General features: G+C 44.4%; 1 protein-coding gene across 8 annotated transcripts in view; it reads left to right on the forward strand.

Annotated features, from left to right (window-relative positions):
- Positions 1-23,461, forward strand: part of ANAPC1 (anaphase promoting complex subunit 1) — an 83,229-nt gene that overhangs the window by 26,287 nt on the left and 33,481 nt on the right. For all 8 annotated transcript variants that reach the window (XM_061625529.1, XM_061625533.1, XM_061625534.1 and 5 more), the window contains 12 exons: positions 6,053-6,193; positions 8,105-8,165; positions 8,430-8,617; positions 9,712-9,786; positions 11,084-11,349; positions 12,179-12,270; positions 13,941-14,089; positions 17,105-17,183; positions 17,870-17,906; positions 19,706-19,776; positions 20,803-20,981; positions 22,357-22,583. In XM_061625529.1, coding sequence (XP_061481513.1) covers positions 6,053-6,193; positions 8,105-8,165; positions 8,430-8,617; positions 9,712-9,786; positions 11,084-11,349; positions 12,179-12,270; positions 13,941-14,089; positions 17,105-17,183; positions 17,870-17,906; positions 19,706-19,776; positions 20,803-20,981; positions 22,357-22,583 — 1,565 coding nt within the window. The remainder of the gene's footprint in view (positions 1-6,052; positions 6,194-8,104; positions 8,166-8,429; positions 8,618-9,711; positions 9,787-11,083; positions 11,350-12,178; positions 12,271-13,940; positions 14,090-17,104; positions 17,184-17,869; positions 17,907-19,705; positions 19,777-20,802; positions 20,982-22,356; positions 22,584-23,461) is intronic.

Genomic DNA, 23,461 nt, shown 5'->3' on the forward strand with positions numbered 1-23,461 from the left:
GCCCCATCCGTGGCCGTGTACCAGGCTGTTTGAACTGTACATTCTGCCCCATTCGTGGCCGTGTACTAAGGCTGTTGATATTGTACAAAAGCTGTTTGAACTGTACATTCTGCCCCATCCGTGGCCGTGTACCAAGGCTGTTAATTCTGTACACCCGTGGCCGTGTACCAACGCTGCTGAATCTGTACATTCTGCCCCATCCGTGGCCGTGTACTTCGCCATCTGAGCTGGTGCATTCTGCCCCATCCGTGGCCGTGTACTGAGCCTATTTGGGTCTGTACATTCTCCCCCATCCGTGGCCGTGTACTGAACCCCTCGGGAATATATGATGGCGGAACAGCCAGTGACAGCTCAGGCAACCAAGCCTAAACAATCTAAGGCAACCAAGCACAAGCACATCAAAGCAGTTGCCAAAACTAAGCATATATCCAGCCACAGCACAACTATGTGGGCACGCTACATTTCTGTACCTGTGTCTGAGGAGGCTGGCCAGGAACCATTAACAAATCTGTTTAATTCTCCGACCGCATCCTCCGAGGAGGACTTTGCAGGGTTTCCTGACCAGCCAGCAGCCAGCTATCCTCCTCCCATATTACCACCGAGGGCTCATTCCTCTTCTCAGCCTGCTGAACCGTCCATCTCTTTGCCTTTGCAAGCACAACCATCTTCCACACCGGGGCTGCAGCTGTCTCATGAGTTCATATCGCAACTACAAGACATGCTGTCGTTCTTCTCTCAAACACAGGCACAGGCACAAGTCACTGCCGTGCCTCAGCGGAGTGTTTGCAGACAACCCAATGATCTGGGCCACTATGTTCACAATGAGGCAGATCCATCATGTTCTCCAAACCCTTTTGACATTGCCAGGGGCAGGTTTGCCGATGACGTCTCTTGTGGGGAGGACCCACCGTATGCTATGCAAGCCGAAGGTGACGACTGGAGTGACCAGTCGGAGCAAGAGGAAGATACATCCTATCGTCTGTTTGATACCTCCGATTATCAGCCCCTTGCTCGCAGAGTACTGAACACCCTTGGTCTACAATCTACACAACCTGCAGCTGCCACTCCCGCAATTAAGGGGGTCAGGGTCCTGAAATCCCCCACACCAGCAGAGCACTACCTTCCTGTGCCAGATCCTATTGCTAAGCTGGCCAAGGACGAATGGTCTCACCCATTACAAACACGCCATCTTAACGCCCTTGCGGACAAGCTTTACTCTTTGGCTCTGGAATTTACTAGCAAACGGGCCGTCCCTGGCATAGACGAGCCAATCTCCAGTCTAGTTTCTAGATCCCTTTTGCCGAGGGAAGGAGATTCACATTTAAAGGACGCCACTGAGCGGAAGCTGGACTTTGCCTTACGCAAAAACCATGAGGCCACCGCTTTCTCCATGCGAGCTTCTGCATCAGCTTCCATCTTTTCCAGGGCAGCGATGATGTGGTTGGATGACCTCTTAGATGATCCTAATCCCGATCCTGTCTCTCTGAGGAGGTCACTGGTGAAATTACGCAAGATGGCGGCGTTTGTGGCTGATGCCACCTTGGATGCTAATCAGTTGGGAGCAAGAGCTATGGCAGCTCAGGTAGTTGCTCGGCGGACCCTTTGGCTTCGTCATTGGCAAGCGGACTCTACAGCCAGAGTCAACTTGTCAAGGGCACCTTATTCGGGCTCACTACTTTTTGGCGAGGAAGCCCTAAAGGCAGTACTTGTTGACCCCAAGGATGCTTGGAAGCCTGTCTTGGCCACTGTCAGGAACGTTGATCGCAGGCCCTTCAGACGTTTCACCTCATACCGCACGACCCAGCCCTTTCGAGGAGCGCGGCCCGGGGGACGAGGCCGCGATTTCCGAACCAATGATTTCCGTTCCTCCAGGGGAGTCTGGAACAGACGTTTCCCAGGCAGAGCTCAGTACCAGGGACGCAGAGGTGCCTCAACGTCTTCATATCGGGGCGGGTCTCGCCAGCACAGACAGTACTGACGCAATACTGGTCAGGGGCAGACTGCTTCTGTTTGGAGACCATTGGCTGCGTCTGACTCAGGTCACCTGGATCAGAGATCTTCTTTGTTATGGCTATGCACTAGAGTTTTGGACAACCCCTCCAGACAGATTTCATCCCTCTCCTTGCCCCAGGGCACCATCCAGGCACTGCATCACGCAAACAGCCATACATCACCTCTTGGACATGGTGGCAATGGAGCCAGTCCCTACAACAGAGAGGTCGGAAGGGGTGTACTCCCTCCTATTTGCTGTGCCCAAACGAGATCTGTCATGGAGGGCGGTGTTGGACCTCAAGTTCATCAACCGTTTCGTAAAGTATCGCAGATTCAAAATGGAATCCCTCCACTCCATTACAGAAAGCCTTCTCGAAGGAGACTTCCTGGCTTCTATCGACCTAAAGGAAGCGTATCTCCATGTGCCCATTTGCATAGCCCACAGGAAATTCCTTCGGTTTGCCTTCGGCCCCCAGCATTTTCAATATCGAGCGATGCCGTTCGGCCTCTCGTCTGCCCCGAGAGTATTTACCAAGGTGCTACTCATACTAGTGGCTTACCTCCGACTTCAAGGGGTGCACATCTACCCCTACTTGGATGATCTTTTAATACGGGCGAGTTCGAGGGAGCTGGCTCATTGACATCTAAAGCTCATGCTCCATGTCTTGCAGACCTACGGCTGGCTAGTCAATTTCAACAAAAGCCATCTACAACCAACCCAACACCTACAACATCTGGGGCGATGTTAGACACCCAGCAGGCGACGGTGTTCCTGTCTCCAGACCGCATAACTGCTATCATAGACATCGCAAGATCTCTGATGCGCCACGCAACCGCAGATGTCATGCTTCTAGCCAGGGCTCTCGGAATGTTGGTATCCACCATCCATATTGTGCCATGGGCTCGAGCTCGTACTTGCCACCTTCAGTGGGCTTTGTTGCCGTTTCAGCAGGACATTGCCAGCTCAAATCATCGAACAATTCCCTTGAGCCCCGCACTGCATCTTTCATTCCGCTGGCGGACAAGGGTCCGACATCTCACCCAGGGCACTCTGTTCAGAGAACCCCGCAGGACTGTTATCACCACAGATGCCAGTCTACTCGGCTAGGGAGCCCACTGCAACTCCCAGTTTGTTCAGGGGGTTTGGACCGCAGTAGAGCAGACTCAGACCATCAATTGGCTGGAGCTAAAGGCTGTCCACTTAGCTCTGCTCCATTTTCAGTCTCTGTTCCCCTTGGACCATGTTCTCATTCGAACGGACAACACGTGTGCGAAATCACATTTAAACAGACAGGGGGGAACCAGGTCCCGTTCTCTGCAGAACCTAGCTTACCTCATCTTCGACTGGGCAGAACAACATCTACAATCCTTGAAAGCAGAACATCTCAGAGGAATTTGGAAAGTGACAGCAGACTGGCTCAGCAGACAACAGGTCTTTCCGGAAGAATGGAAACTTCATCTGACCATTTTCCATCTTCTCCAGCGTCGGTTTGGCGTCTTCTCAGTCGACCTGTTTGCCTCCAGTCGCAATTGCCAGCTACCCAGGTACTTTGCACGATACCTGGACACGACAGTGGAAGCGGTGGATGCTCTTTCACTACCGTGGCCGGATGGCCTATTGTACGCCTTCCCTCCAATACCACTGTTAGCCAGAACCTTGAGGAAGGCGCGGCGCGAGAGGGCACAGCTGGTTCTGATAGCACCATATTGGCCCCATCGACCGTGGTTCTCGGATCTCCTTGCAATGTTGGTGACGGACCCTTGGACACTCCCAGTCAGGCCAGACCTCCTATCCCAGGGCCCAGTATGGCATCAGGACCCCAATTGGCTCAACCTAACAGCGTGGCTTTTGAACGGGGACATTTGAGGTCAGCTGGCCTGTCTGACGCTGTTATTGACATTATCTTGGCCTCGAGAAGACCATCTACCACTCGTATATATCAACATACTTGGGTGACATTCTCCAGGTGGTGTCAGTCCCAGCACCTTGATCCTTCCCAGGCTGCGAATGAACTGGAGAGTGGGAGGGGCCCGACGCCCCTAGTCTTGACTTCAAAACATTCTTGCCTTCGGACGATAGGTGGAGCTATAACCTGCTTGATGGCAGTCCTCCTATGAAAATCACCCTTCAGGTGAGACCAATGGTCCATTTTTGGCTTTCTGCTCAGATACCACAGGTTGGGAGTCCCAATTCATAGTCCGGTTTTTTTTACCTTTTTATAGCCCTTAACAGCTTTTGACCATGTTACTGGAATGATCGCCTTTTCCCACATGTACTTACAGTGCCGTGAAAAAGTATTTGCCCCCTGTCTGATTTTCTGCATGGTTGCATATTTTTTGGCACTGAATGCTATCAGATCTTGAACCAAACCTAATATTAGGGAAAAGGGAACCTGAGTGAACAAATAACACAAAATTTTGATACTTATTTATTTTATTTATTACAGAAAGTTAAGCAACACCCAATGCCCCTGTGTGAAAAAGTAATTGCCCCCTTAGACTCAAAACCTGGTTACGTCACCTTTAGCAGCAATGACTGCAACAAACGCTTCCTGTAGTTCTTGATCAGTTTCTCACAGTTCTGTGGTGGAATTTCGGCCCACTCTTCCATGCAGAACTGCTTTAACTCAGTGACATTTATGGGTTTTCGAGCATGAACTGTGCCTTTCAGGTCTGCCACAACATCTCAATGGGGTTTTGGTCTGGACTTTGACTAGGCCATTCCAAAACTTTAAATTTCCAAAAAAGTGCCTTCTTTGACTTATTTGGCCAGAGAACATTGTTTGCCAAAAAGCACCTGGACAATCATCAAGAGTTCTGGAACAATGGATGGAACTTTTTGGGTAACATGGGCCCCATTACGTCTGGCGAAAACCAAACACTGCATTCCACATGAAGAACCTCACACCAACGGTCAAGCATGGTGGTGGCAGTGTCATGGGCTTGGGATGCTTTGATGCATCAGGACTGGATGACTTGCCATCATTTAAGGAACGATGAATTCTGCTTTGTATCAGAGAATTCTACAGGAGAATGTCAGGCCATCCATCTGTCAGCTGAAGCTGAAGCACGGCTGGGTCATGCAGCAAGACAATGATCCGAAACATACAAGCAAGTCTACAGCAGAATGGTTGAGGGACAAGAAATTTAAAGTTTTGGAATGGCCTAGTCAAAGTCCAGACCTGAACCACATTGAGATGTTGTGGCAAGACCTGAAAGTGTCACTGAGTTAAAGCAGTTCTGCATGGAAGAGTGGGCCGAAATTCTGCCACAGAGCTGTGAGAAACTGATCAAGAACTAAAGGGTTTGGTTGTAGTCATTGCGGCTAAAGGTGATGTAACCAGGTTTTGAGTCTAAGGGGGCAATTACTTTTTCACACAGGGGCATTGGGTGTTGCTTAACTTTCTGTAATAAATAAATGAAATAAGTATCAAAATTTTGTGTTATTTGTTCACTCACGTTCCCTTTTCCCTAATATTAGGTTTGGTTCAAGATCTGATAACATTCAATGCCAAAAATATGCAACCATGCAGAAAATCAGACAGGGGGCAAATACTTTTTCACTGCACTGTAAGTACCTGAACCTTGAGATCCTTTTCAGAGGCCCTGCTCTGGGCCACTCTGCAAAGTGAAACGAGGCTGGAAGCTACTAAGAAGAGGGCCTTCATGGTGGTGGCATCCTGGTTGTGGAATGCCCTCCTCAGAAGGGCTCACTTGGTACCTTCTTTATGGTTTTTTCAGTACTAGGTGAACACCTTTTTATTCTCCCAGGCTGTCTAGAATTGCAATCTTAGGACAGTGAATTTTAATCTACTGTGTTTATCTGTTGTGGTTTATTTATTTATTGTGTATTTTAATGTTATATGTTCTGAGAGTTGCCCAGAGAACATTGGTATTGGGTGGCGCATATTAAATATTGTAAGCAAACAAACAAATGTAGCTTATAGTCGCACCTGGATTCATATCTCTTTGAACCTGGTAAGGAAATGCATTGTTTAATCCTGAATCTGGGCTTTTGAGAATAGTGCTAAAAGATTATAATATTTGCCCCCCCTTTTAGCATGGAGCGTTGTCCCCTGTTCCAGAACTGAGGGATTCTTCCAAACTTCAAGATTCCTCTTATATTGATGATTGTACTTTTCAGCAACTTGCAACTTTTGTTCATTCTGTGAGAGATCCTGTCCAGAACAGAGTGACTCTGGTAAGTGAGCCTACGTCAAGCAACCTACAGTGTGGTGCAGTAGTTGTAGAGCTTCTAGCTTCTGGGAAACCACTTTCAAACCCTTGCTCATCCATGTGGCTAATTTGGGTAAGATTGACTGCATGGTAAGATAGCTGTGGATATTTCGGGATCAGAATAGCCTGATCACTGTAACTTCCAGGCTGGATTACTGTAATGTGGTCTATGTGGAGCTTCCCTTGAAGTTGGTCTGGAAGATGCAACTGGTGCAAAATGTGGCGGCGTACCTACTCACTGGGGCAGGATATCGCCAACATGTTACCCAGTTGCACTGGCTGCTTATTAGCTGCCAGGCTAAGTTCAAGGTTCTGGTTTTGGTGTACAAAGCTTGGGACCAGGATACCTGAAAGGCCGTCTCACCCCTTATATTCATGGTCGATCACTGCACTCTGCAGACCAGGGCCTCCTGCTGATACCATCTTATCAGGTCCATTCCACAGAATATAGGAAGTGGACATTTAGTGTTGTGGCACCTACCCTTGGGAATTCCCTCCCCTTAAATATTAGACAGGCATAATCTCTGTTACCTTTTAAGCTCCTGCTGAAGACCTTCCTCTTTCAACAAGCCTTTTAAGCCTGAGACCTTATCTCAGTCTGTGTCTGTGTTGGAATTGCTTTTTAAGATGGTTTTTAAAGTTTTTTTAAAAAATATGCGTTTAAGACGTTTTATTTTAAGATGTTTTTGTTTTTAATATGTTTTTAGTGTTTTGTCTCTTGTTTGCCGCCTTGGTCACCTTCTGGGAAGGATGGATATAATCATGTTTCTGGATCCTCTGAGAATGAGCCCTGTACTTAAATGTTCCCCCCTTCTTATTTATTTATTTTATAGTCCACTTAATGTTTCTCAGCCTGTTTTAACCCATTCCTCCCTTTTAGCTAACATAAAATCCCATGCACCCCTTGAAATCTGGTGTACCCCAAGCCTCTGTTAACCTCTCAGTGGATTGGGTGTCAAAGGTTGGTTACAAGATCATAACTCAGCTCCCCATGTTTTCCCTCAGATTGAGACAGCTCCTGCAGCCTGGGAACCCTTTCCTGATAAGTGAATTTTGTTGTTTGTTTGTATGTATGCTAGATTCCTCTAATGACATTTACATCTATATAATGAAGCCATCCCTAGATGCAGCGATCCTGTGGTTACGGTGCTCATGTAGTGATTTTGTATGGTCCTGGTCCATGTAAAAATTGCATTCTGTAATGTGCATGGTTTCGGAAACCTGGATAAGAGATCCAGAACGAAAGACTCATTAAAGAGAAAGAAGCTAAATTTGATCACACTGCAAGAAACACACCAGAAAGTATGTGCTGCTAACTTTTGGAACAACCTTGATTTGGGGAACAGTTTTACATATCGTAATAGCAAAAAAGTGTACTTTTGAAGCCATAGATGTCCTTAAACATCCCTGTGGAATATAAATTTTTCTTAAAGGTAAATTGGGACATGCTTTAGATATGTTAGGCTCTATCTTTCGCTGATGACATAAATATACATTCTTAGAAGATACCCTGGATGAACAAGGCAGGTAAAGTTATAATTGGAGGGGATCTGAATGAGAGATCCTAACTTAAACAAGAGTAGTTATTCCTCTATCTCTGGTTGGGCATCTACACTTGTAACTGCAGTAATTGATGCATGGAGAGAGTGCAACCCTGTGGTTAAGGATTTTCCCTTTTTCTCCTCAAGACATAAGTTATACTCACAAATTGATGTTCTACGCTTGCCTATTGGGAGTTCTTGTCAAATGTGGAAGACCACAGATTTGATTTTCCATGGCTTTCTAATAAACTTTGAAGATACCTTGAGAATGCTAACAGATCACTTTTGTTTATGTAATGACATATCCTGGATGATGCACCTGTTTTTTCTTCTAGGAACTCAGCAATGGCTCCATGGTTAGAATTTCCATACCAGAAATTGCAACTTCAGAATTAGGTATGATATTGAGTAATAATAATTAAGAAAATGGACAAGAGCTCACACATTTTTTTCTTGTTTGGGAACTCTCCTTTCTTCCTTTTTCTGACCAGTGATATAGAATCCAACACATTAAAATCAAAGCACTGAACCAGTGTAGACTTAACTCTCTACTCTTGCCCCATTCTCCTAAGTATGGCTAAGAAACCAGAGAATGTCACAGAAATGGACCAAGTGGCTCAATGACCAAATGGTAATCTAACTGTTCTTTCCCCTACACAGTCAAAAGATGTTTACAAGGTATTAAGTGTATCCTGCCCAAAGAAGTAGCCGTTCAAATGCTTGTCAGGTGGTATAATGCTTACAATGCACCGGGCGGACCAAGTTACTACTCGGAGTGGAATTTATTTGTTACCTGCCTCATGAACATGATGGGCTACAACACGGACAGAGTGGCATGGACTCGTAATGTAAGTAACTCTTGCAACGACATCACCTGGCTTCTAGCCAACAGCTAATATTAAGGCATTACTTGGGGAAAAAACACAACAGTAATTCTTCCACAAGTTCTAGGTGTTGATCTCAATATCTTCAGCTGTGTAACAGGCGAGTAACAAGGTACTACTGAGATACTGTTACACTCCCCTCTCCTCCCTGTACTTCTCATATTTTATTTTATTTATTTGTATTGAGAAAGGCCATGCTGCAATCCACAAACCAGTTGTAGTGGACCTTGTGAATTTAGGCTGTTCATCTCTAAACACTCCCCTGTTCCACTGAAGTTTCCCATGTGATTTGAAGACTGCATCCAAAATCCCAGTGAAGTTGTTGGGGGATCCTTAGCTCTCTTATAAGTATGTTCCATTGAAATCAGAGAAGCTTGCTTTTAAATGAAAGTAATAAGAATCAGGATTGTAACTACTTGAATCCTAACATCCCAGCTTGACTGGTTTGTAGACTGGGATGTGTAGTAGTCATGAGCCATACTTTATGGCAGGTATAAGGAGCCTTTGGCCCTCCAGATGTTGCTGAACTCCTCCTCCTATTATCCCTGGCCATTGGCCACGGTTTGTAGGGCTGATAAGAGTTGTAGTTCAGCAACTTCTGGAGGGCCAAAGGCTCCCCACGCCTGCTTTATGATGTTGGTTAAATCCACAAATTATGTAAAGTAGGTACCCTCCAGATGTAAACCCTGGTACCCTCCAGATGTTTTGGACTGCAACTCCCACCAGTCCATATGCTGGCTAGGGCTGATGGAAGCTGTAGTCCAAAACAACTGGAGGATCATTTTGGTGAAAGCTAATGTAAAGGAATAATGGCAATTGTATGTGGAATTATTATTATTACATTATCATAATCATCATCATCTACTACCCACCCATCACCCAGAGGTTCCAGGATGGTTACAACAATTTTAAAATGTGGCATTAGAAACAATTTTAAAAAATCTAAGCTACTGCATGTCGGCTTTGTTTTCTTCTGACGGAATCATTTATGTAATGTATGAATTTTAAAACTGTAATTCAGTACCCAGTGTAATAACTTATTTATCTGTTTATTTTAGCTTGATTTTGAAGGATCCCTTTCTCCAGTCATTGCCCCCAAGAAAGCCCGGCCTTCAGAGACAGGATCAGATGAAGTAAGAGAAGAATTAATTATTTTAATTAGCAGTTCTTGAACAGGTTAGGGATTTGTATGTTCCTCTGATTTGGAAAGTGTTGTTTCCTAGGGTTGTATGTTGCTTAGTGCAAAAAAGCTTTGCATGATTTTTGGTTGGTGTATGTGCACTAGGTGTGATTTATTACTTACAGCAGGGATGGGGAAACCTGTGGCCCTCCAGATGTTGTTGGGCTCCAGCTCCCATCAGTCCCAGCCAGCATGGCCAGTGGTCAAGGATGATGGGAACTGGAGTCCAATAGCATCTGAAGGACCACAGGTTTCCCCATCCCTTTATTAGAGAGAGTTTGCACTTCACCCATAATGTTCACCCATGACGTTTTGGACTGAAAGCTGATTTCACAGGTATACATGTCACTCAACAACTTTGATCATTAGCAGCTCAGCGTTAAAACTTCCAGAGGGGGAACTGTGTTGTTGTTTTGCAGGAAAAGCAACAGAGAGTCCAGTACAGTGATGGCTAGTGGCTTCAATACCTTAGACTTTCCCTCAAAAGTTTGGATTAGAACCTGGAGTGGATTCCGCTGCCTCACTGACATGGAGCCACTAGCCGCCATTGGTCCAGTAGCATCTTAAAAAGACTAATAAATGTATTATGACATAGCTTTTGTGGGGTGGAGCCCACTTCATCCAATTTGGAATTTGCTTTTGGTACTTAGTAGCTTAGCATGCCAGCTATGTAATTGAAAAATACTGTGTTTTGGTTCAAAGGGATGTGGGCTGATAATGAAAGTTTTGTCTGCTTTGTTTAACAGCTGTGATAGCTATTTGACATGTGCAGATTATCATGTGATGTTGCAGTCAGTGAACTATTAGTGTGCAAGTTTCAGCTCTCTTCTACAGATACTGATCAGGCAACATCTCAACCTGATCTCAGCATAAGAAAGACCTTATTGGGGGCCCAACTTTCTGAACTGGGCTACAGAGAGTCTGTAGATGCTGATGAAATGCCAAATGATGTCTTGGCAAAATTGTCTCTTGCCCATAAAATGTTATGCCATGGTTGTCTTTAAGGGGCCATGGGATTTTGTTTCTTAAAATCAACAGCATCCTAATAAGCACCTTTTAAAAACAGCTTAAGATCCATTATATTGCGTATAAGACCATGCTGGTGATCTTGCGGTTGGTGTTCTTCTTTTACTTGCTGCTTTGCATTTTTCTTTCCTTTTAAAAATGCAAAATACTCCCTCAGCTATGTATACTAAAACAATTTAGTAGACAAGATTATCTTGTATGTTCTTTCTGCTTCTTTTTACTAGGACTGGGAATATCTGCTCAATTCTGACTATCATAAAAATGTTGAATCGCACCCTTTGGCCAAAGCTCTCCGACTGGATCCGCTGGAAGCAAAATTTCCCAGAGACAACCTCTCGCATAACCACTGCTTGGATTCCACCACTCTTCTCTTCCCCCACATTCCAGCTATTTTCTCTGTGCTCCATTTAATCTATGAGGAGCTCAAGCTGAATTGCTTGATGGGTGAAGGAATTCATTCTCTTGTTGTCCTTCTGGTTCAACTGGCAAGGTACATCCTCACGAAAATGAACTCGGGCTGGTGGTGTTTCTTGGCATCAGTTAAGAGGATTTGGAGTTGGGCTTTAAAACAAATCTGGCCTTTTTTACAAGTTTAAGTAAGCAGAGTGAATAGTCCAAACTTTCAGAGGGATGTCTAAGGTTGATCAGACATCTCCTTGAAAGCTCAGACTGAAACACAGAGCGGATTCCACTGCCCACTGACTTGGAGCCTCCACTCACTGCAGTGTATAAATTTTGGAAATAAATAAAGAGTGTTTTGCTCCTTAGTGTGCTTCAGGAACATTAATGTTAAGTCTGTTTTACATATTACAACCTCTTTGTCAGGGATGGAGAACTTGTGACCCTCCAGATGTTGCTGGACTCCAACTCGCATCAGCTCTAGCCAGCATAGCCAATGGGGAGGGATGATGGAAGTTGTAGTCCAGCAGCATTTGTAGGGCCACATATTCCTCATCACTCTCGCTTTATGTAGATGCCTGTTCTAAATTGTTCCAAAAGGCCCAGGGCCAGGCCTACCGCAAGGTAAGGAGAAGTTCCTTGCTTCAGGCAACCTATTTTGTGGTATTATAAAATGGTAGTGAATTGGCAGTTATTTAACTTTTTATTTGTCTTGGTCTGTCTCTTTGACATGTTCACTCTTAATGGGCTTGTTCTCTATGGATTAAAAAAAATTCTACATCCCCATAGCAAAACTTTATTTACAGACGTATGAGCTGGAGTGGTGAACATTGTTCTTTCCCCATCCTCCTCCCCCATTCCCATGCTGTCTCATGCATCTTGTTCTTCTCATCCAATTTGTTTCTTATTTCCCTTTTTAGAGACTTGAAACTAGAAGCTTATCTTGATTATTACTACAGAGACTATCCAGTGCTTGTAAAGACCTCCAGTCAAGTGTGCGTAATTGATCCAGGTGCATTTCAAGAGACTAGTTTGCATTATTTGCTAGAAAAACATTTGCATTAATAACCATGTCGGTTGATGTGTTTGATGCCATGCTGCCAGATTCCGGGAATGCTGCAAATATTACAATGTGATCCTAGACCTTTTTAGCTTTCTTCATGAACTATGTACAGTCTAACACCATTTTACTTTAATTAATTGCAGAGCTAGAAAACAGATCACATATGCTTCACGGTCATTACTATGCCTTGTTGTTCTGTACAGCAGCCTTTGCTAACCTGGTGACCTCGAGATGGTTTGGACTACATCTCTTATCAGCCTTAACCATCTGCTAAGTAGTCCATACCTTCTGGGGGACACCACATTGGCGAAAGCTGCTGTATAACAATTTATTTATTTGTTTGTTAGATTTATAATCTGCCCTTCCTCCCAGTAGGAGCCCGGCAGCAAACAAAAGCACTAAAAGCACTCTAAAACACCATAAAAACAAAGTTTAAAATATATTAAAACAAAACATCTTTATAAGCATATTTTTTTAAAAAAGCTTGAAAAACATATTAAAAAGCAATTCCAACACAGATGCAGACTGGGATAAGTTCTCTACTTAAAAAGGCTTGTGAAAGAGGAAAGTCTCCAGTAGGTGCCGAAAAGATAACAGAGATGGTGCCTGTCTAATATTTAAGGAGAGGAAATTCCAAAGGATAGATGCCACTACTCTAAAGGTCCGCTTCCTGTTGTGTGGAACTGACCTCCTGATAAGATGGTATCTGCAGGAGGCCCTCACCTGCAGAACGCAGTGATTGACTGGGTATATGAGGGGTAAGACAGTCTTTGAGTATGGTGCTAAACACTGTGCATTTTATTTTTTCCAAACAACTTGCACTGGCTAATTTTATTTCTTTTTAAAATATTTATTGTTGCTCTTGGTTGCCCTCAAAGCCCTTTTTCACAAATGCACATTTTTGGAAACTAAAAGCAGTATCAATGGATGTTTTTTGAGGGGAGCTTCATTCTGCCTTCGAAAGCTCTGTCCTTAATAAGCTATCTACTTGCCATAGACAAAGCTCCCACAATATTGTTATGGGTATCCAAATTCACCAGGCAGTGAGATTAGAGATGTGAAGGCCCGTGGGGGAAAACCTGAAGAATTGCAGGGGGGGGGGAGGGGGCTGGCTTTTTCCCTATGTTTTCTTTTCCCCGGGGCAAAAAATAGGGAAAACCTGGAAAAATGGGAGGGTTCCCCCTGAATTTTACCAGTGTTTTTCCAGTGCCTCATCTCTCTAGTGAGATGTATCAAAGATGCAGTGCTTTCTTGGGTTTGGTTTCCTTTGGACTGAGGTCACTGGAGACTTACTGATGTTTTAGATACCTGTTCACTTACAAATATACAGGTTGACCATAGCTCAGGGATGGGGAGCTTGTGGTCATCTGGATATTGTTGGTCTCTGACTCCCATCAACCCCAGCCAGTGGTCAGGGTTGATGGGAGTTGTAGTCCAGCGACATGTGGAGAGCCACAGGTTCCCCAACCCTGACCTAAGAGTTTTAGCCATATATGAACAGGCTCATGGTGGCCAGATAACATTAATTCTCTGTTTTTGACAAGCGGTGGAGCAGCCTCTATATTTCTACCATGGTGTATGTGACCTGATATTATGACCTGAGATTTTATTTGATTTAGCCCAAACAGGTTTCATGCATCATCCGTCCTTTTTTTCGGCTGAACCTCCAAGTATCTTCCAGTGGCTAAGTTCCTGCCTGAAGGGAGAAAGTATGCCACCCTACCCTTACTTGCCTGGAATCTGTGAAAGGAGCAAACTAGTAGTGCTGGTACGTGCTGGAACACTTACAGACTCAGTACTGCAAATCTGTGTCAGCGCACTTCACTTCATGCGTGAACTGAGGTACCTCTGTTGTCCATCCCCTTAGTCTGAACTGGGATGGGGAACCTTTTCCAGACTCAGGGTCGCATTCCTCAGTAGGCATCCGGGGGTGGGGGCTGGAAGGCAGTGGTGAGGCAAAAAAGTAGCCAGGGGGATGGATGCGATGCTTACATTTGCACAGTAGGTTACATTCCAGCCAGACAAACTCAGGGGTTCCTGCAGGGAATCAAGCAAGGGGCATTATCCCCAGTGAGAGGACTGGATGGAACATAGGAAGCTGCCTTGTACTGAGTGAGAACATTGGCCCATCTAGCTCGCAACTGTCTACACTGACCAGCAGCGGATCTCCGGGGTTTCAAGCAAGAGTCTCTCCCAGCCCTAACTGGAGAAGCTGTGGATTGAACCTGGGACCTTCTGCATGCAAGACAGATGCTCTACCGCTGAGCTACGGCCTTTCAGGGCCAGTGAAGATGGTGGCCCAAGGAGGAGGCATGGCCTGCAAAGAGTCCCGAGGGGCCAGAAAGGGAGGTCTGAAAGGTCATATTTGGCTTCCAGGCCTGAGACTTCCCAACACTGCTCTAAATGTTGTGAGTGCCTCATCATTTGAATTTCTCAACAGTGCTTCTTAACAGGAAAAAATATCATCATCATCATCATCAGTGCTTTATGGGTAAAAAATGAGGTGCCAGTACTCATTTATTGATAAATGTGCTGTGGGTGCCAGCACAAAATGGCTGCCATGGACAGCCAAGAAAGAGGTGCCAGTACTCATCATACCATCACACAAAAAAAGCACTGATTACTATTTTTATTTATTACCCGCCCTTCTGTAGGTCCCAGGATGGGTCACAACAATATAAAATACATTATTAAAAACAATTTAAAACAAATTACATTCATAACTTGAGAGGGTCCTAAATATATGTATGTATATATATATATATATATCAAGCATCAAAAGGCAAGGTGAAGAACTGTGTCTTCAGCATACGATAAAAGCTGAACGGTGAGGTGTCAGATGTATCTCTGTGGGGAGGGAATTCCACAGCTTAGGGGCTGCCACAGAGAAATTGGTATGTTTAAGCTGCAATATACATAATGGAACAAATTTTAAGCTGAGAAGAGCAGATGAGTGGGATGCCAATGGAACTAAGTGGCTTAACTATTCATATTATTATTAGACTACCAAATCATAGCTCTACTTCACATGAACAAAAGAGACAAATGATATTTTCATGAACAGATTGCTCAGGTGTTTGGGCACGGCCAGTCCTATCATGTGGCAGGGTGAGGAGGTCTGCCTCAGAGCAAATTTCGGATTGCTGATGATAATGTAGCAAATTGCCAGTTATTTTGGTTCCGCACCACTACTACCATTTAGCCTGCTGTGCAAAGGTCATAGTCATGACCGTTGCTCCATCCACATTTTGCTTCTGGTCCCACCCACCGCTGTCATGCAGCCCTTGGAAGGTTGCCCTTGGCAAAATGTGGCCCTTCGGACTGAAAAAGGTTCCCCATCCCTGCTTTATCTGAAAGTGCTTCCATTCACACAAGCAGAGAAATGCTGTCTTCCCTGATCCACCACATCTATTGCTATCCTCCATGCAATGACTCATTCTTTTCTGGAGGGACCTACAATCCTCAGGGGCAGCTTATAAGAGAATTAGCGGGGAGGGTGTAAACAGTGTAACGGGCAGTGCTATTTTTGGTGAAAAAATAAATAAAAATGAGGTGCTGGTACTCGTGCCTTAATAAAAGTGCTGTAGGTGCCAGGGCAAAATGGCTTCCATAGGCAGCAATAAAAAGAGGCGACGTGAATTACAAAAAAACCCTGGTGGTAGGGATTTGTGGTCATTTTCCACTAAGGCAAAGCTACCCTTGGATGTCACCCTCACTCCTGCTCTCTTCTCTATTTAACATCTCTCTGAGGCCAGGTTCATACAAACATTTATTTCATTTTAACCAAGCCTTCAACATGTGTCTAACTCTCCTCCCCACCCACCCCATTCTCAAGGAGAGAGAAATGTTGGGTAATGTAATCTAGAATCTCCTAATGGGGGGAATCTTTAAGTTTTGCCTTTGTGCATTTCAGTATATGAAAGCATAGACTGTGTTGTACTTTTAAAGTTTGGAATATCATATATGTCTCCCTTACAAATAAACACTTGCCCAAGTTGCACAACGTCCCTTGAAGGTTAGAACTTTGCTGTGTTCACTGTGCTATACTCACACATGGTGGTAAAATGTTTCAGATCTGGTGTAAAATGGGATCATTAAACGTGGAACATCAAACGTAAATCCTGGGAGCATTATTGGGCTTTTGGCGTCCATGTGCCACATTTAGGATTCCTGAATTATGAATGGTGGGACCCATTCTCGGGGCTAGGAAGCTGATGCCCTTAGTAGGGCAATAGGACTGACTTGCCAGTGCTGTGCTCTGTATGCAGAAGGTTCCAGATTCCATCCCTGGCATCTCCAGACAAAAAAGATCTGAGGTAACACCGCTGGGGAAAAACCTCTGCTTGAAGCCTTGGAGAGCTGCCGTCTTATACAAACAGTAGCCTGGCTCACTGGAAGGCAGCTTCATATGTTTGTATTAAATTGGCCTGTAGCCTGTGTTTAACATTCCTGGTTCTATAGTTTGTTCTTAAAGGTATATTCTCCTGTAAGTGAACATGGGCACATAGGAAGCTGCCTTTTATTGAGCTGAACCATTGGGTCTTCTAGCTCAGTACTGTCTATACTGGCTGGCAGCAACTTTCCAGGATTTAAAATGGGTTTGTCCCTGCCCTGCCTGGAGATGCTGGTTGGGCTTAGGATCTTCTGCATGCAAAGCCACTGAGCTACGGCTCTGCCCCCCAAATGACTCCCAATAATTTTTGTATTCATGTGGTTTGCCCTCCCCCCCAATGCATATACTGTAAAATAAACCCTAATACAGAATTTTTTTTCTCCTGAGCAGAGTGTTGTGCTATATATCCTTGGTGATGAAAGAGCTGTTTCAAATGAAGCATCCAACTATCTGTCCAGAATAACTTCAGGTAATACATCTTCTGAGGCTATCCAAATGCTGATAGGGATGTTATTTTGTTTTATTTATCTAATTTATGTCTCACATCTTCAACATAGAGAGTTGTAAGGGGAAAAGGGTGCAATTTACTGCTACTACTTTCATAATGATATTAATATATTATTTTAATTATTATTTGTTAATTATTATTTTAATAATTAATATTATTATAATATTTATTATTTTAATTTAGTAGTAGTAGTAGTAGTAGTAGTAGTTGTTGTTGTTATGTGCCTTCAAGTCGACTACAACTTATGGGTCACCATAAGTCGTAGTCGACTTGAAGGCACATTACTACTACTACTACTACTATTACTACTACTACTTAATTATAATAATAAATAAATAAAGCATGCAAGCTAATAACAGCAAATTAAAGCAGCGACCACTCATTCAAGCAGAGAGTAAAATCAAACCACTCTTAAGATGCTTACTTGAGCAGTTCTTAAAAGCCTGGGAAAATAGAAATGATTTTACTTGGCACCGAAATAACAGTGATGACATCTCCTGGTGGGTTTCCTTGGTGAGGATATTCCAAAGAGGAGGTGCCACCACAAAAAAGTCTTTCTACCCATTCCTTACTGCCTATTTTAATTTTCCTAAGTAAAGGTAGAAGTAGGCTGCATTTTCATCCTCTTTCCTCTTCTCTCTTTTTAGGGCAGCGAAAGCAACAAACTGAACAGGAGGAATCTCGGTATGTTAATTAGTGGGTGGCATAAAGTTCCACTGGGAAGCTGTTTTGTTGTTCACTCTGTTGACATCTCCTGCCTGAGCAACATGAGAATGCACCCCTGAGGACTCTTAAGGTGCTCTCTCAGTTCGTGGGCTCTGTCTACTTCGCTCCCTTGTTAAAAGCTTGTCTTTTCTCCTGGAGGACCTCTAAATCGCTGAGCTGGCCTCCACTTCTTCCCTCCTTCCTCTTCATGGTCCATTTCCTGAATCGCCCTAGTTGCAAAACTAGGAGTCGGTGAGATTTTTCATAAGAGCCAGGCATAAGGAGGGAGAGATTGAAGCCTGGGCCACATCAGTGAGAGGTAGATCCTGTTCCGTCAGGTGCATTCTGGTCTGCCCCACCCTATCCCTGCTGCTTTCTCCTGTTCAGAGGTGCCAAGACTCAAGCCTTTCTGGAAACTATAGCCCCTGACTTGGGAACTGTTCCTCCCAGGAGCAGCTGCTGAATGCAGTTACCCGTTGGTGAGAGGAAAGCGCTCACTGCCACTCATGGAGAAACAAAGTAGAGACTAAGAGGGGACAATAGCCGCCTTCTCCCCCTCCTTCAGAGGTGGGGAACCTTTTTCATCCTGAGAGCCACATTCCTTCATGGGAAACCTTCCTGAGGATGCACTCTAGAGGTGGGTGGGGCCAGAGGCAAAAGTGGGTGGGCATGCACACATATATACATATTTATCATATATAAAATATGTAGATGTATATACACACATGTGTGCACACATGCATATACACAAACACACCCTTCCTTCCAGGCAAGGAAAGGGCATTATCACAGTTCCTAAGAGCCTGCTGGATCAGGCCAATGACCCATCTAGTCTAGCATCCTGTTCTTACAGGGCCAACCAGATGCTCATGGGAAGCCACAAGCAAGATCTGAGTGCGAGAGCACTCTCCCCTCCTGCGGTTTCCAACAACTGGCATTCAGAAGCATGCTGCCTCTGACTAGGGTGACAGAGCACAGCCATCATGGCTAGTAGTCACTGATAGCCTTATCCTCCATGAATTTGTCTAATCTTCTTTTAAATCTATCCAAGTTGGTGGCCATTGCTGCCTCTTGTGGGAGCAAATTCCATAGTTTAGCTATGCACTGTGTGAAGAAGTACATTTATTTTGTCTTGTCCTGAATCTTCCAACGTTCAGCTTCGTTGGATGTCCACAAGCTCTAGTGTTATCTGAGAGGGGGGAAAATATTTCATTATCTGCCTTCTCCATGCCATGCATAATTTTATGCACTTCTGTCATGTCGTCTCTGACTTGCCTTTTCTCTAAACTAAAATTCTTACTAGGCAAAAACTACTTGAGGAGAGCTGGTGAGGGGTGTACCCTGGACTGGAGGGGTGGCCTAGCGAGAGTCCTGCAGGGCAGGTAGAGAGGCATGGATGGCTGTATTTGACCCCTGGGCCACAGGTTCCCCCCCCCGTCCTAAATAATAGCTCAGCTGGGAGGAGGTGAAATTTGCTGCCTGCCCTCTTCAGCAACCCAGCTGCTAAGTCCAGGCACTTGGGTTTTTGAACACTTGCCAAAGCATCCTCGTACCTGTTCTTAAACTGTCCTCTGATTCCTTTTACGTTACCTTTTCATGCCTGTAAATCCTCCAGTGCTACATTGTTCAGCTACTGTAGGTAATAAACCCTCTGGAAAAAGATCCGTGTCACTTTGGTGTACGTTGCCTGGCATGGTTTGGGTGCTACATAAATGTCAAATAGCAGCAAGAGCAGTAACAGTGCATTACATTTAATCTGCTTCGCCACTGTTGTGCAGGTGCAGTTTTAGGCATAGCACGTCTGCTTCCAGTCTTGCGGAAAAGCTAGTTGTCTGGATGACAAATGTAGGTAAGGAGATCTTTTGTGTCAGATATTTATTTATTTAGAATATTTATAACCCGGCTTCACTAGAAGGCCCCAGGGCTGAAGTATACACAGTCCAAACAAAAAACTAAATAATAAAATTATGACCGTGCACAAGGGATTGGTTTCGTATGCATCTCTGCATATATAGCTATGAAGGCTGGGAGCTTCATTTTTAAAAGCATGAGTGCAGAACCTAGAGATAGTTGCATTTTTTTCAGAGAGTTGAAGGCAGTTTGAAAGTGAAATTGCTGCTTGTGTGTGTGTACACATCCTACTGGTGTCTGTGGCCAAACAGGTTTGTAAGTTTTTATCATTTCAAAAACCTGTTCAGCCAGAGGTAATAGTGGGACTGAAGAAACACAAAATACGTGTGTACACCATAGGAAGTTATGCTTCTCTCAGAATACTTTCAACTTTCTTAGAAAATATTGTCTGTCTTCATCTTGACGGATTCTGATCTGCACTTATGGGGTATGTTCATATCAGGGCTGTGGAGTCGGTATGCCAAACCTTCGACTCCAACTCCTCTATTTTTCTACTGTCCGACTCAGGCGACTCCACTCAAAATTGCTTCTGACTCCACAGCTCTGGAAAGCGCTGTAACTGTCTTTTTAAATTGGAAGCTCTCATAGGAGCATTTTTATCGCTGCCTGAATATGCGCTGATCTTGGCATCACAGCATTTGTCTTCATCTGGATCCTGTGTCATACACTGACACACAAAATGTTTTCCATCTTGAGTTATGGTGAAAGGCTCAACTACAGCTGACTTCATGGGAAGCTTCTTTGACATGTTGAATTTATATTTTTTAAAATTTGTCAATCAAAATTTATTTTGAAGTCAGAGTTGGTACATTTCTTCCGACTCCGACTCCACCCAAAATTGGTTCCGACTCCACAGCCCTGGTTCATATCTCTGCTTTTGTGTCTAGAAGCAGAAATGTGTATATTTGGATATTAGATGGATTTGTAGAAACTACTCTCAAGTTTGCTTTCTTTATAATATTAGGATTCACCTTAAGAGATCTGGAGTCCTTACCATTTGGAGTCGCTCTTCCTATCAGAGATGCAATATATCACTGCCGACAGCAGCCTGCCTCTGACTGGCCAGAAGCAGTCTGTCTTCTGATTGGCCGTCAAGATCTTTCCAAACAGGCGTGTGAGGGAAACTTGCCAAAGTGTAAAGCTGTAAGTAGCAGAATAGAAGGCAGAGAAGAATCTTCAAAGAAAAAGTGGGAAGATTCCTCAAAATAATTCTTGAGATGTAATGCTTGTCCCTGGTTTTCCATTGTTTAAATTCAAATTAATTAATATTTCCAGTTTAACCAATAATGCATTTTTATGGAAAGAAGGGAATATTTGGATTTGCACCTCTTTCTTTAGCAGCTCACATAAGAAGTGCCCTGCTGGAACAGGCCAAAGGCCTAAACAGTCAAACATACCCTTTTCTTCTTGATCATCCCAGAGCGCAGGACACTGAATAATGGGCTCAAGTTACAGGAAACCGTATTTCAGCTGAATATTGGAAAAAACTTCCTAACAGAGCAGTAGGACAATGGAACCAATTACCTAGGGAGGTGATTGGCTCCCCGACACTGGAGGCATTCAAGAGGCAGCTAGACAGCCACCTGTTGGGTATGCTTTAACGTGGATTCCTGTATTAAGCATGGGGTTGGACTCGATGGCCTTATAGGCCCCTTTCAACTCTACTATTCTATGATTTTCTTTCCCACAGTGGCCAACCAGATGCCTCTGAGAAGCCCACAGGCAAGACATGAGCACATAGCTCTCTCCTGCCGTTGTTCCCCAGCAACTGGTATTCAGAGGCATGTTGCTTCTGATCCTGAAGGTGGGATATAGGACTAGTAGCTGTTGATAGACTTATCCTCCATGAATTTGTCTGATCCTCTTTTAAAATCATCCAAATTGGCAGCCAGGAATACATCTGGTAGCAAATTCCATAGGTTAACTCTGGGAAGAAGTACTTCCGCTTATCTGTTTTGAACCTCTGACTATACAGCTTCATTGGATGACCCCAGGTTCATCAGTGGGCAGCAAAACAGGTTTAAAGATGTTCTCAAAGCTAATCTAAAAAAATGTAACGTGCATCGAGAACTGGGAAGCCTTGGCCCATGAGCATCCCAATTGGAGGTCGGCCATTATCAAAGGTGCTATGGACTTTGAAGAAGCACGAGTACAGGGCGAAAGGGACAAACAAGCTAAGCGGAGGCACGTCAAGCAAATCCTCATTGTGACCATCTCCCATCTGGAAACCTATGTCTTCATGGTGGGAGGCTGTGTGGATCCAGAATTGGCCTCCACAGTCACTTACGGACCCACTGTTAAAGACCTTACCCTGGAAGACAATCTTACTCGGCCACAAGTGATGGCCAATGATAAGAGGGGGCTGAATACTTCCTTCTGTCTGCTTTCTCCGCACTGCATAATCTTATGCCCCTCTCTTATGTCCCACTCCCTTACTCATCTTTTTTCTAAAATAAATAGCCTCAAACATTCTAAGCTTTCCTCACTGAAAAGACCATTTTTTGACTCTCCCCAAAAGTCTGACACCCAGGTGCTCTCGTCTGAAATGCCCTCAACAGCAGAGTCAGAAGAGGATGACGATGGGATGAATGATATGAACCAGGAAGTGATGTCGCTAATATGGAGTGAAGACCTGAGAGTGCAAGAGGTGCGCAGGCTTCTGCAGAGTGCCCACCCTGTCCGCGTCAATGTAGTTCAGATGCCAGAAGTCAGTGACCACGAATATATAGAAGAAAAAGAAAACCGGTAAATTGTTGCCTTTTCTAGCAGCTTCTTTATTGGAGTGTCGTACTGTTGTCATTGCTGAGGTCCTCAAACTTTTGCCACGATTAGACTCCCTAACAGTGCTTCCAGGCACCGGAATCTCCTAAGGATGGTGGGATCAGCACTGGAGAGTGGGCAATCAGGGAGCTCGACAGGGAGTTTATTATTGAAAAAGCTCTTCTTGTTGCAGGACTGAGATTGAGGGTGCTTCTGGACTGTCATTATTTTCAGGTGGGAATCAATCGCATCCCAGCAAATTCAGGTTGCGAAGTTACAGTTGATTGGGAGGTCTTGCGCAATGACTCTGCTTCCCCAAAATTTGGACTTTCTGATGGGCAAATGCACAGGAAGGTGTGAGTAACACACTTTCCAGTGTGGGATAACATTTGCTTGACGCATCATTGTCTAATCTCCCTGCAAACAGATTGAGATGAATGCTCAGTGAACAGGTCATCTGGAAGAACCCTTAGCATCACTGTGTTGGTGCAGTGGCAGTTCTGCCACTTGACATGAGGAGACCTCTTGTCACAGTAAATAACTGTGTAAACCTCCTCAGACATAAAGAACACATATTGTTTGGATGGGCTTGCTCTTGTCTTGTGTCTGGGTTCAGGCACTTCCAAAAGAAAGGGTGGGGAAAGAAACAGGTTCATCTTGAGCCTAAGCTCACAGACAGAGAATCTTACACTGGAAGAAAATAGTGGGTTGTTCCAAGAATTGTTGGTTTTTATTGTATTGTGATTTTAAATTGTATGCCCTGAATAGCGCATGAGCACTAGAAAAGCAGAATAGACATTGTTACATTAATAAAATAAAATGTTTGTCACTTAATGACTGCAGCACCAAGTGATGACTTGTGT

This window comes from Rhineura floridana, chromosome 4 (genome assembly GCF_030035675.1).
Source record: "Rhineura floridana isolate rRhiFlo1 chromosome 4, rRhiFlo1.hap2, whole genome shotgun sequence".
NCBI classification, from domain to species: domain Eukaryota; kingdom Metazoa; phylum Chordata; class Lepidosauria; order Squamata; family Rhineuridae; genus Rhineura; species Rhineura floridana.